This window comes from Homarus americanus, unplaced genomic scaffold, assembly GCF_018991925.1.
Source record: "Homarus americanus isolate GMGI-L3 unplaced genomic scaffold, GMGI_Hamer_2.0 scaffold40248, whole genome shotgun sequence".
Lineage (NCBI taxonomy): Eukaryota > Metazoa > Arthropoda > Malacostraca > Decapoda > Nephropidae > Homarus > Homarus americanus.
In genome coordinates, this window is record NW_024712526.1 from 7,145,047 (window position 1) to 7,156,938 (window position 11,892).

General features: G+C 43.8%; 1 protein-coding gene across 1 annotated transcript; it reads right to left on the bottom strand.

The window, feature by feature from the left end:
- Window positions 1-8,234: 8,234 nt before the first annotated feature.
- On the bottom strand, window positions 8,235-10,786 carry LOC121861736 (flocculation protein FLO11-like). The gene has a single exon (XM_042359647.1). The coding sequence runs from the start codon at window positions 10,540-10,542 to the stop codon at window positions 8,257-8,259; it is 2,286 nt and encodes a 761-aa protein (XP_042215581.1). The 5' UTR covers window positions 10,543-10,786; the 3' UTR covers window positions 8,235-8,256.
- Window positions 10,787-11,892: the final 1,106 nt, after the last annotated feature.

An 11,892-nucleotide genomic window follows, 5' to 3' on the forward strand; every position in this document is an offset into this window, starting at 1 on the left:
TTTCACCTCCTACCACCACTACTACTCCTACCAATGGTTATATTTCTCACGATTTTCGCTTCCAGTAGTAAATATAAACGAAGTCATTTGAAATATCCATTCAATACCTTACTTTATAACAGTGTAAAGTGCTTGTTATTATCATTGTTATCTCTAAATCTACAAACATTCACGAGTTCCTTATAAACAACTACGAAGACAATGCGTCAAATGTCTTAGTTCCCTTAAACACAGAAACTACGTAAAATAACGAACAGTAAATATATGAAATCCTGAGTTTAAATCTCCCGTCTACCATTTTTACCTCCCTCAGTCTCTCGCCCTCCCTCAGTCAGTCTCCCTCCCTCTCTCCCTCCCCCAGTCACTCAGTATTCCCTCTGCCACGCCATTTTTTATAATCTTTCATCCTAACTTTTGCTGCCTCGACCCTCAAATATTCCTCCCTCACCCCCACCTCCTCTACTTCCCTCACCCCTACCTCCTGCACTCCTCCCTCACCCCCACCTCCTCTACTCCCTCACCCCCACCTCCACTCACCCCTACCTCCTGCCTCCTCCTCACCCCACCTCCTCTACTTCCCTCACCCTCATCATACTCCCTCCTCCTCACGTTCACCTCCAACTCCTCTGCTTCCTCCCTCCTTCCCAACCCGAGATTTTTTATCAACTTCCTCTTCCGCCTTCCTCTTGCTCATTTATCACCTTCGCTTCCCCACCTCCTGTTCTTCCTTCTCCCCCACTTCCCTCATCTACTTACCCCCTCTATCTTATCTACTACCGTACCCCATATCCTATTTTGCTTTTAGTTTAATATTTCCTCCTCTCCCCTTCCTCCACCTCATTTCCTTCCTCACCCCACACTCCCACTAATCCCTCGCTTGTATGTAAACACGCATCTCACTGGTCCACCTAAGCTACCATACAGGACCGCGGCCAAATAACATCGAAACTGTACTAAAAATCCAGTTATTTTAAAAATAATAGTTGCCCCTCCTGCAACGAGGATGGCCGGCTCAAGGCGTGAATTTGTTTACGGTGCCACACCCTAAGTTTACGAGTTGCATGACCCAGTGTCAAGGAATAGTCCGAGAAGACCGGACAACTCGCCAACTGCACTGGCTAACCATTAACGCGGAATACGATCCGCAAATCGGTTAACATCTAAGTTCCCAATTACTGCTGGGTAGACAGAGCCAAATGGCGTAAAGAAACTTGCCCATAGTTTCACCCTGCCCAAGGATCGAACCCGGGTCCGCTCACTTGCGAGGCGAGCATGCTGATCATTACGTATACGGTACCACAGAACGCGCTCAGTGTACAGAAACTCTTCACTTCAGACCAACACGTCACCAATCCAACAAACTATACGTCATATGACAGTTCAGTCGAATCTAGTCACAAACACTAAAATCAGCGACCTGTAGTGTAACAATTTAGTGGTGGTAAAATTGTACCCACATGTAGTAAGCCTGGCGTCAATCAAAACTACTTTCTTGGTTCACTTTAAAGGCACTTCTGGGGTCTGGAGGATTGAATGAACCATCTTCAACTATCGTAAGTAACCATGTACCGGTACTCTAGGGTCAATAACTGCAAGCTTAATGTAATGTATTATATGGCCTCAATTAATATCAAATTCCTCACACAGAGCAAAGTTAAGTTGGTCAACATTTCATGACTTCTCAAAAGCTTCCTCAAGTCCTCGGGTTCAGAGCCATAGATCACTCGCCAACACTCATACTCTCAGTAACATTACAAAGTTCAAAGTCGTTAAGTAAAATTCTTCGCCAGGAGGGGGTGTGCGGGAGGTGAGGGGGAGTGTGGGAGGTGAGGGGGGTGAGGGAGGGGGTGAGGTGGGAGGAGGTGAGGTGACAGGAGGTGAGGTGGCTGGGTGAGGTGAGGTGAGGAGGGTGAGGGGGGTGGGTGGTGGGGACAGGTGTGGGGTGTGGGAGGTGAGGTGGTGAGGTGAGGAGGCAGGGTGGGAGGTGAGGGAGGGTGAGAGTACGGGAGGTGAGGGTGAGGCGGGAGTACGGGAGGTGAGGTGAGGGGGGAGTACGGGAGGTGAGGAGGGTGATGGGGGGAGGTACAGGAGGCGAGGTGAGGTGAGGAGTACGGGAGGTGAGGGGGAGAGGTCCAGGCGGTGAGGAGGATGGGGTGGAACAAACGGGAGGTGAGGTAACCAGTCAATCAACTAAACCCTTTTAACACAAAGTCATCAAAGCTTCGATATAATCGTTAATATTAATCTCCATCTCAAAAACAAAATAAAAAATACGGTAACTACTCCACGCCCTCAGATCTCAAGAGTCCAATAAATAAAACATCTCTTTATAACCAACCATGATTTACGGCTCGATTATCCAGAACCATTTACAACCATCGACATTCAACATAGAAACCAAAGTAACCCATCTACGGTAACATCTAGGATCATTAACCTCGTTATGTTGTCTGCTTCAGGTATTGGGTGAAGCTTCTCATATCGTCATACATACTTCTTCAACCATATCGGTGATGTTTTATTTTATTATTTTTTAAAGACAGTTACCAAACACTCCACCCAACACCAAAGTTCACACACTGTTCTGAATAAGTTCTTCGTCGCCACAAAGTTTCTACTCGTCTGAAAAAGTGAATGAAACACTCTCACATTCGCCATGACTCAGGGCTCAATAACCTTAATGTTTTTAGAGCCATCGACACCGGACCCACCGAGTACAGGAGTGGCGAGACACAGCGGGGTATAGATGGCCTTAACGCACCCTCACAGAATACCAACCAGCCTCCAACACCTTAACTGGAGTTCACGGCGGCGTCTGGTATGCAAAAAAAATATTAAAAATAGTACCACAAACTTCTAAACTAAGTCAACGATGACCTTGAACCGTGTGTGGTGTCCGGGAAGAGGTGGAGAGCCCCAGCATCAGCGAGATGACCACCTAATATAAACAAGAGTGGTGACGGAGGGGTGTGCCTTTTCTCCTACCAACTCGGCAAGGACCGCACCTACGCCTCACTCGAGCATACATAGTTGCTTAACTCTGATTATACTTAAGGTTTTCTTGCTACGCGTCATTTTTTTTAAGGTTGTGAGACATATTCAACCTCGTCATAAGGTTGTTTCTCTCGTGTGAAGTTTAAATTATTCAAAATATTGCTCTCAACAATACAATGCTGCTGCTGTGTGTGTGTGCCATCTGCTGTAACGAGAGGACGAGGTTCCATCTGGTGGGTGGTGTCGTCAAGACCAGAGAAAGACAGACAGGTGTTCCCTGGTCACCACACTCTCCCTGCCTCCTACAGTGTTTTGGTGGCCTCCCGTATCCTCTCTACCTGGGATTAACATTCATAGACTCCACTCTTTTGTTCTAGGGATGTATCTACTATATGCTTCTGTATTTGTGGTTCATTTTTATCTAATAAACAACACCGTAGAGGAAAAATGCTAGTCGTTGATAAATCTGTTAAGGAACGAACACAAACCAGCTCAAGTTATCTGCTCATTGGAATATAATGTTGAAATGCTATAACCAAAAAACCTTTAACCACGAGGCACATCTGGAAGGTGGGGATTACCGCTGTGTAACTGAGGCAGTGTGTTGTCGGGGTGTTGGCTCATATTCAGTAGCTAATTTGGGTTTGTTAAAGAGTCTTAAGGGGCCAGTTTAGGGCTCTTAAGTTGTCACGGTAATATTTTGGGAGTGTGTATACTTTTGAAGATATGCCCTATGCCGCCCCCCCCCCCCTCCAAATAGTACTAAGATGTATGACCCCTAATTATTTTGTATAGGTCACCATACATAATACTCCGGTAACTTTTGGTCATCACAAATACACTATTTATGTTTCCCATTATCAATACTTTCCAAGACAGTTATGGAACATGAAAATTCCTACCTATGTCTTTTCTTTATATAAAACGTCTACTCAACTAAAATTACTAAAAAAAAATCACCTCGATATATTCACCATTTGAGTATTATTTTACCTTTATTTCCACGTAACAACTCTAAACTGATTAAATTCAGTACCTATATAAGTGTTACCTGCCATTAGTCACCCCTTATCTCAGGTATTCGATCCTTTACCTAAGGCGTGACAGTTCATAGGGCTTCACGCGAAAGGAGACGAAGCATTGAGTGAAAATTGAGATGTGAGTTTCTCTTGAACCAGCGTGTGATGGTGGTGGTGATAGTGGTGCTGCTGTTATTGTTAGTGATGGTGGTGCTGTAATAGGTCGTGATGGTGGTAGTGTTATTGTTGTTGTCAGGGGTTGTGATGGTGCAATACATGGTGATAGTATAGCACCGGTAGTTGTTGGTGGGTTGGTAAAAGTATAGAAATTGTGTTAAAGATGGTGATAGTTATTGTGGTTGTTGCTTGTGATGCCACTTTGTTTATGAATAGTGGTGGTTGGAGGTGGTGGTAGGTGTAATGCAGGTAGAGTGGGGTAGCGAGGAGGGGGGGAGGGGTGGGGAGAACCAGCTTGTGTTGTTGGTAGAAGTAGTGATGGTTGTGGATAGTCGTGGCAGTAAAGGTATTTATTATTATTACCGTCAGAAGTAGTTGTGATGGTAGACCAAGTTGGTGTGGTGTAAGAATGACTCCACAGACTCTACATATCACAGGATGTGTACTCCCCGGTTCTTGATAACACAACACCAGCACCACCAAGCTCCACTGACATCATTACCACACCACACCTAAAATAAATATACCACAAACCCTAAACAAACACGTATATGAATCTATGGACTATTTATACAACACATGACTACTGAATTACTGGTATACTATTTATACACAACTGGTCTATTTACAAAGTTGAAACATACATCAGCTGATCATTTAATATTACAAGCGACTTATTTACACAAAACAGCTTATCTATCAAATTCACACAAAAATTCGGTATAATAATGAAGTACGGTAAGTGTCTGTGTTAGTAAAGTATTGTGGACTAGTAGACATTCATAACACGTTTTACAAGTCTCAAAAACTCGTTAAATTGATGCCAAGGATCCGAAGCCTCGTTTATTGACGGTATGAATACAAAGCTTCATTATTTCGATGTTTTAATTAATCTTATGTTTAAATTTGTTCACAATCCAGTGTGATATTAATAAGCGGTAACCCTTGGTGAGTCTCCTTCAAATCAGATTGATTACAATAGGCACCAACTCCTAAGATAATACCTGTACAGCCAGCCATCAAGTCACAAGCGTACCACTGACTCTACTAACTTGAGGTGGACAAATTTCTCCCACACCACACTACCCCTCCCAGTGTATAGTGTCTTCAGAACTGCACTGCCATCAGTTTTAGTATTTAAAGCAAAGTATATGGTTGAATATCAATTTAATATGGCATATATAATTCATTGTCATTCTATTGTAATTAATACTAATATCACAAATTAAAAAAGAATTATTGTCAACAAAGGTAACAGGTAAACTTGACAGGTTAACCAAATTATACAAGAAACTGCATGTCATCCTTCGATATGAAACGAAAATGGAAAAAATCGAAAGGGAAATAAAACACAAGATAAAGTCCAGCTCACCACAGCCCGGGAGAGGAGTGTTAAAGATTCAAGACCATGTTACCTCCGGCTTGTACAACACACCTACCTGGCGTCAACAAAGATAATGCATGAATCCTTCTATCTGGTAAACAAGACACAAGGTCGATCATGGAACTACTGTAGACACTCGTCAAAGTTGAACTGTGATTTTATTGCCTGACAACATCCACCCGTTCAGCTTAAACCAATAACACGATAGAACAATGATGATACCATTTGTTCGAATGTTTATTAATGTTTACTAACGGCACCTGATTGTTAGGCTATACAAGACCGGATAATTAACTGGTTTTAATTGATAGGGAGAATTTAAGTGACATCTTCTAACTATACCAGGAGAATACTGGCACGTTCCACCATAGTAACGTGTGGGGGACGGGGTCGATGTACAAAAAATACATCCTAAAAAAAACATGTAAATTATACGATTATTATCTGCCTTAACTAGATCCGTTAACTTAGTAACTGTTTGGATAAAATTAAGAGTAGAAAAAGCTTTAACGAATGTTTAACTACAGTTTGTTCTCAAGGTATTACGTGAACCTGTCTAGCTGAGGGAATCTCAGTTTAACTTAATATTGTTACACACGTTGTTCAGCGATGCGTTTTACCTTGAATCAACCAGTTATGTGCCTCCGTCAATCATCGTGTGGTGTGAGTGAGAATCAGACCCCAGCAGGACTAGACACTGGCCAATAACCTCTCACACCACCAAGGACAATCTTCCTAACTTGCACATCCAGATACCATCACAAATACCCAGTAGGGCGGACCCTCTGGGATGTAAAAGGGGCACCACCACCATGCCGGGGCTCCAGATGTGCTTAAACACACCACGACACCCTAACAGATGGATGCAGGGGAGCTTTCTTAACCTGCTACCACCAGAACTCTTGTGTCGGGGATCACAAACAACTATCATCAATCATCCAGGGCAAAATAAGTACTTAATGAGGAATATTCGTCGATAAAACTAAATATCTTAACAAACAAACAACTGTCCCTCTAATTTCTACAATGGCTTAGGGCTGATTGGAACACTTCAGTTCTTTGGGCGATTTCCAAGTTATTTGCAATTATCCGATACGTAGTTTTAGATTGGTATATAAAATTATCGGTGTCAAAGTCCATATTAACCCACCATAACAGATACAAAACTCAGTCCTTGCTTCTTTCTGCATCGATGTTCTACGTCTATAGTTTGTAAACACCGGTGATAATCGAGCATTGACACGCATTTTACGAAGGGTTAGGTAATCAACACACTATGTAAACACAACACCCTCAATGCTGTAGGAATGAATACAGCGCGAGGGTGGGGGAGCGGGGAGGAGGAGGGGTGGGGTGATGGCTCACCTACATATTATATTTCACACAACATACCACCTTCAACCCGTATGATACGTAGCGCGCGTACTAAATATAAAAATGCACTTAATACCAACTGTAACTCTTTCGATTTTACAAAACACATTTCAGGGTAACGTGTTTAAGAAACTAAAGAATACAAAAGCAATGCACCTAAAAAATATTACGTAACATATTTTGAAGGGTTTGTTTAAAAAAAAGCAGCATGGTGGTACAAAAATATTTTCGTAAAATACTTTAATACTGTGAATAAAATATAGCCACCGTAAATGAAACTATGTCCAGGTATCATTCACCTGTTAAAACCGTCATAGGAACATGCACTAGTGTAGACACTCCCACACTGCACCAAGAAAACACCCTCCGGTAAACTTACGAGAAATATTTATGAGTGTTAATGGTATCGACGACAACCAATTTAAAAATGTAGATACACCATACAGTCTACTGTATCTTTGATCAAACTGTCATAAATTAAGGGAGATTTCAACGAGTTCATGTTGCGTCGTTTCATTTCCGCTTGTTACACACGGTCAATTTATACGAAAAGCTCTACATGAAAAAATTTAATTATCATCCAAATAAGCAACTGTGTAAGCATTAAATATCAAATCTGAGATTAAGACAAATGAAGAAAAAATCTAGAACCAAACTGCACTGTAGATTCCACACAGGAATCGTTGTAACGGAATAAGAAACTTATCGTATAACCCAACTAACGATAATTATGAAGATATAATATCAACAGTTCTCTCTAATAATAATAACGTTTTGTTATTTATTTTGTAATAAAATAAATATTCATAAAATGAGAAAAAGAAAATATGAAACTGTTTAAGCTTCGGTCATAAACCAGTCTACCCTCGTTAAAAACTAAATTTGACTTTATATGCTTAACAGGTACCGTACCTTCACGAAAACTACTGGGTCAGACAAGCGTATTATGTGTAAAATGGCTTAAACAAAACTCAGTTCACGAATAGGGATGAAACCAAAATCGCAGGATTTATACGTTCATTCGTCAAGTTGTTTACGTTAGATTTCCTGGTGTAAACAAAATCTGAAGTGCTATAATTTAAAAAATATTTTCATTTCCTTACTGCAATTCTCTTAACCCCTAAAGCCACAGAGATCAATACAAGAGAAACAGGTTTCATGTCAAGTGCTGCAGTGAGCAATGAAGCAATCCCACCCGCACGACGGGATGTGAAAGTATTGCTAAATTCAGTACAGCTGTTCTCGGTACATACTGTACACGAGACACAGCTGTTGCTAATGTAAAAGCTAAGAAACATACAAATGTTTTTAATACGAACCCAAGAAACAGATATGTGCTTCAGGCCAACAAAATGAAAAGTCACGAAGCCTTACCTCTGGTCTCCTCTTGGACAAGTCGACACCATCATTCTCGATGTAGTCCGGAGTTTCCTTCTTACTACTAGTGAAGTTGAACACCAGCGTCGTATTCTCCTGCTGGTGCCAACGATCTCGATGGCTCGCCGTTTTGGTGGTGATTGGGGTACTCCCCGGACTATTACCACTAATGTTCGCAAGGGGTTGTTTATTGGTGGTGTTAAACGCCTCCACCAAGCTTCCCTTGTTCGAGCTCCTCACCAGCTCGTCAGCAGGAGACGGCGAGGATTTGACCGGCTCCGTTTTGACGGGTGACACCACCTCTGATTTTGGTTCGGCTTTCTTTGGACTTGGCTTCTGGGGTTCTACTTTTGGAGAGGGTTTGAAAAGTTCCACTTTTGGGACAGATTTGTTGGATTCGACTTTGGTTTGTTTTGGGGTTTCGACTTTTGTTGGGGTATGCAATTTCATTTGCAGGGACTCCACTGATGACGTTTGTGGTCGGGACTTCTCCGCGTTCTTGAGGTTCTCCTGATGAACGCGATCACTCTCCTGTGCCCTCTCACCTTTACTACTGAAGGGCGTGTGGGCGGGCACTCTGTGAGACGCCACTGGGGAGGCGGGTAAGGGCGTGGGCGTTGGGGAAGACGGCTTAGGTGTCGCTAGCTGGGCACCAGGGGTGTTGACAGGTTGACTTGTAAAGTTAAATTCCTGAGAATGACTCTCCTTCCTGATATTAGAGACGGCAATGTTGGATACCCTCCTTACCCCTTCCTCTACCTCGATCGCACTGAAACTTTCGCCCTGTGCCTGCCTGAGCCCGGGGTCACCATTCACCAAGGGTGCTGTAACTGACGCGCTCACGGGGGTCAACCCAGGCCGCACCCTTATTGTATTAACTATTTCCTGACCAGAATTATTAGTAGAGGCAGTTCCATCTCCGTTTAGGGCTGAAGCTCGCACACTTAATTTGGTCCTGGGTGATGGCCGCGACACCTGAGCTACTTTCTTGAGAGACGATTTTGCCTCTTCAATAGTGACAGGGTGTGCGGAGGACGGGGGAGTCATCTTCCGGGGTGGTACTACTGCAGGCTTGGCTTTAAGGGCGGGTTTAGATGCTAATGCAACACCGTTGGCCTTCGATGACTGAGCTGCTTTGTGCGCGGCAACACGAGCAGCTGTGCCCCGTGAGGGACGGTTACCCACAGGTTCGAATATCCTCTTTACTTGACGTACAGTGTCAGGGGCTGGCAAGTCTTCCTCTTCCACCAAGCTGGAGGACGACAACTTGCGAGTGAGTGGAGGCGGCTCCCCAGCATCTACGGTTTGAGCAGCACCATTTACTGCCTTTTGCTCCATGGCCACGGTCCTGGTGGTCTCTATAATGATGACGTCATCCTTGCCCAGCGCACACAGACTAGATTGGAGACGACTTGTCACCGACCTACTCTTAGGAAGGCCTGAAGTTCTGGTCCTAGTGGTGTCCTCAGATAGTCTACTACTTAAAGAATCCACAGACCGCGCCCTTCGCATCACCTCACGTCGGTGGCTGACGGCAGACTCCGGGGCAGCGCGCGGCTTGGCAGCACTGGTGCCCCTTTCCTGCCACGTTTCCCGGGGTTCAGTATCAAGCAAGTCCTCTAAAGAGCTGAACCTCCGCAGTGATGGCCGGGATCTGCTCTCTCTCATGGCCAGACTCATGTACCGGTTTTTGAGCTTGGACACGATACCCGGTCCATACCGAAGTTCCTCATCTTCTTGACTGTAGGAGTCGCTGACGGAGGAATACGTGGGCGAGGTAACCCTCGGCCCCTCGTCATTTAAACCCTTATGGTGCATGTTGTTGGGTTCGTTAACACTCGATAATTCACTGGTTACTGCATATTTCTGGCTCTGACTTCCATCACCACCACTGACAGTTGCACGAGCACCATCCAAACGTGAACTGACCGCCGTGTTGTTCGCATGAGGCGGCGGGTGGGGGTGGGATGGGGTCGGGCCACTCAGCGAGCGTGCTACAGCCTGATGTGCTCCACTCAGTGAGGATGGTGCAGGCTGGGTATGGCCACTCAGCGAGCTTCCTCCACGACCCGCCATCGGTGGTGTGGGAGTCGGGAGGCCAAATCCCCCGTGAATTCTAGCATTGGCTCTTTTCCGTAATATCAATTCTCGTTTCCAAGACGGGAGTTCGTCTAACGGGGCTTCCTGTCCACTCATGTAGCCCTGCATCGTAGCCATGATAAAATTCTGAACCTCTTATCGGTCAAAACATCCGTCAATTGAGATATCACACTTCCTGAGATAGTTTCACACCACACACTTCACCATTTCATGCAGTGAGTTAGTTTCCATGCAAGACTAGAACTGTACACTATATACACACAGTATTTGTATCAGGTTGTTAGTATTATACACAAAATAGCATAATTTGGCGTTGAGGGTGGCAGAGTGGCGACCACCGCCACCGTTCTATCTTCACTGTTGTTGATAAGCTACTAGCTCAGTGGGGTGGTGCTGCGAGAATTAGTCTTCCAATCCAATTGTTTATATTTTTGGCTCAAATATCACAATGATAATATAGAGGTATCCTTCATTATCTAAACAGAATAATTAATTTTAAGAACGGGATGAAATAAATGAGTACTGTCTACTTTTTAGCGTTTATTGATTGAGTGTCTGGTGGTACTTGGCGCGTGGTGGAGTGGTTGAACAGCCACCTAGCGGCAATGGTTGAAAGCGCACCGTACTCACAGCTGACACCACTTCTAACTGTACATCCTCTCCATACTTACTCTAAACCTCAAAACATATAAGCTGGCAATTTTCCCTGTACGTCACCAGCTTGTGGCCTTTTTAAGATTACACCGAGGAAATAGATCCAGACTCCCTAAAGTTTAACAGTAATGGAATGGATATCGGATTTTTCACACAACACTGGAGGCAGCAAGGTGCCGTCCACATTCATTTACCGAGTAGGAAATTCACAAGCACGCCGCTACGCTTCGTCACACACTCCTAAAGCCCAATGCCAATCCCACCAACACGTTTGTCGTGAATTAATCTGGGTGTCGCAGTATATATGAATTCGATTTATGCAAGTAAATCACTGTAGGTGCGCGTGATCTAGGTATATGCTGATAACCACATTTACAGATTACTGAGATATGGATCAATTTAATTTTTGTAATCAAAACCTAATACCAAAATTAATAGGTCAGCGGAAGGCCGGTGCTCTCTCACTCACACTACTTGATATTGGTCTCCTTATCTGCAGATAAGATACGGACAAAATAGTTGTGTGATAAGCGTGCATGCCTCTTAATCAAACCATTATTGTTTTTATTTAGATTAAATCATTGATGACAAAACGGCAGGAAAGTGTAAATTGGGAATGCTTTAGACTCCCTAATATCATACTAAAGACTATAATTATGTAAGTTCATATCAAATAATGTGTTAGTATTATCACAGGAAATGTTGCGTGAATGTGGAAAACCTAATTAAAGTGTGACATGACGCACTTCCTGCCCCCCCGCCACTTGTCAGCGATATGTCCGTCACACTGCCTGAAGACAGTCAAAATAAGGT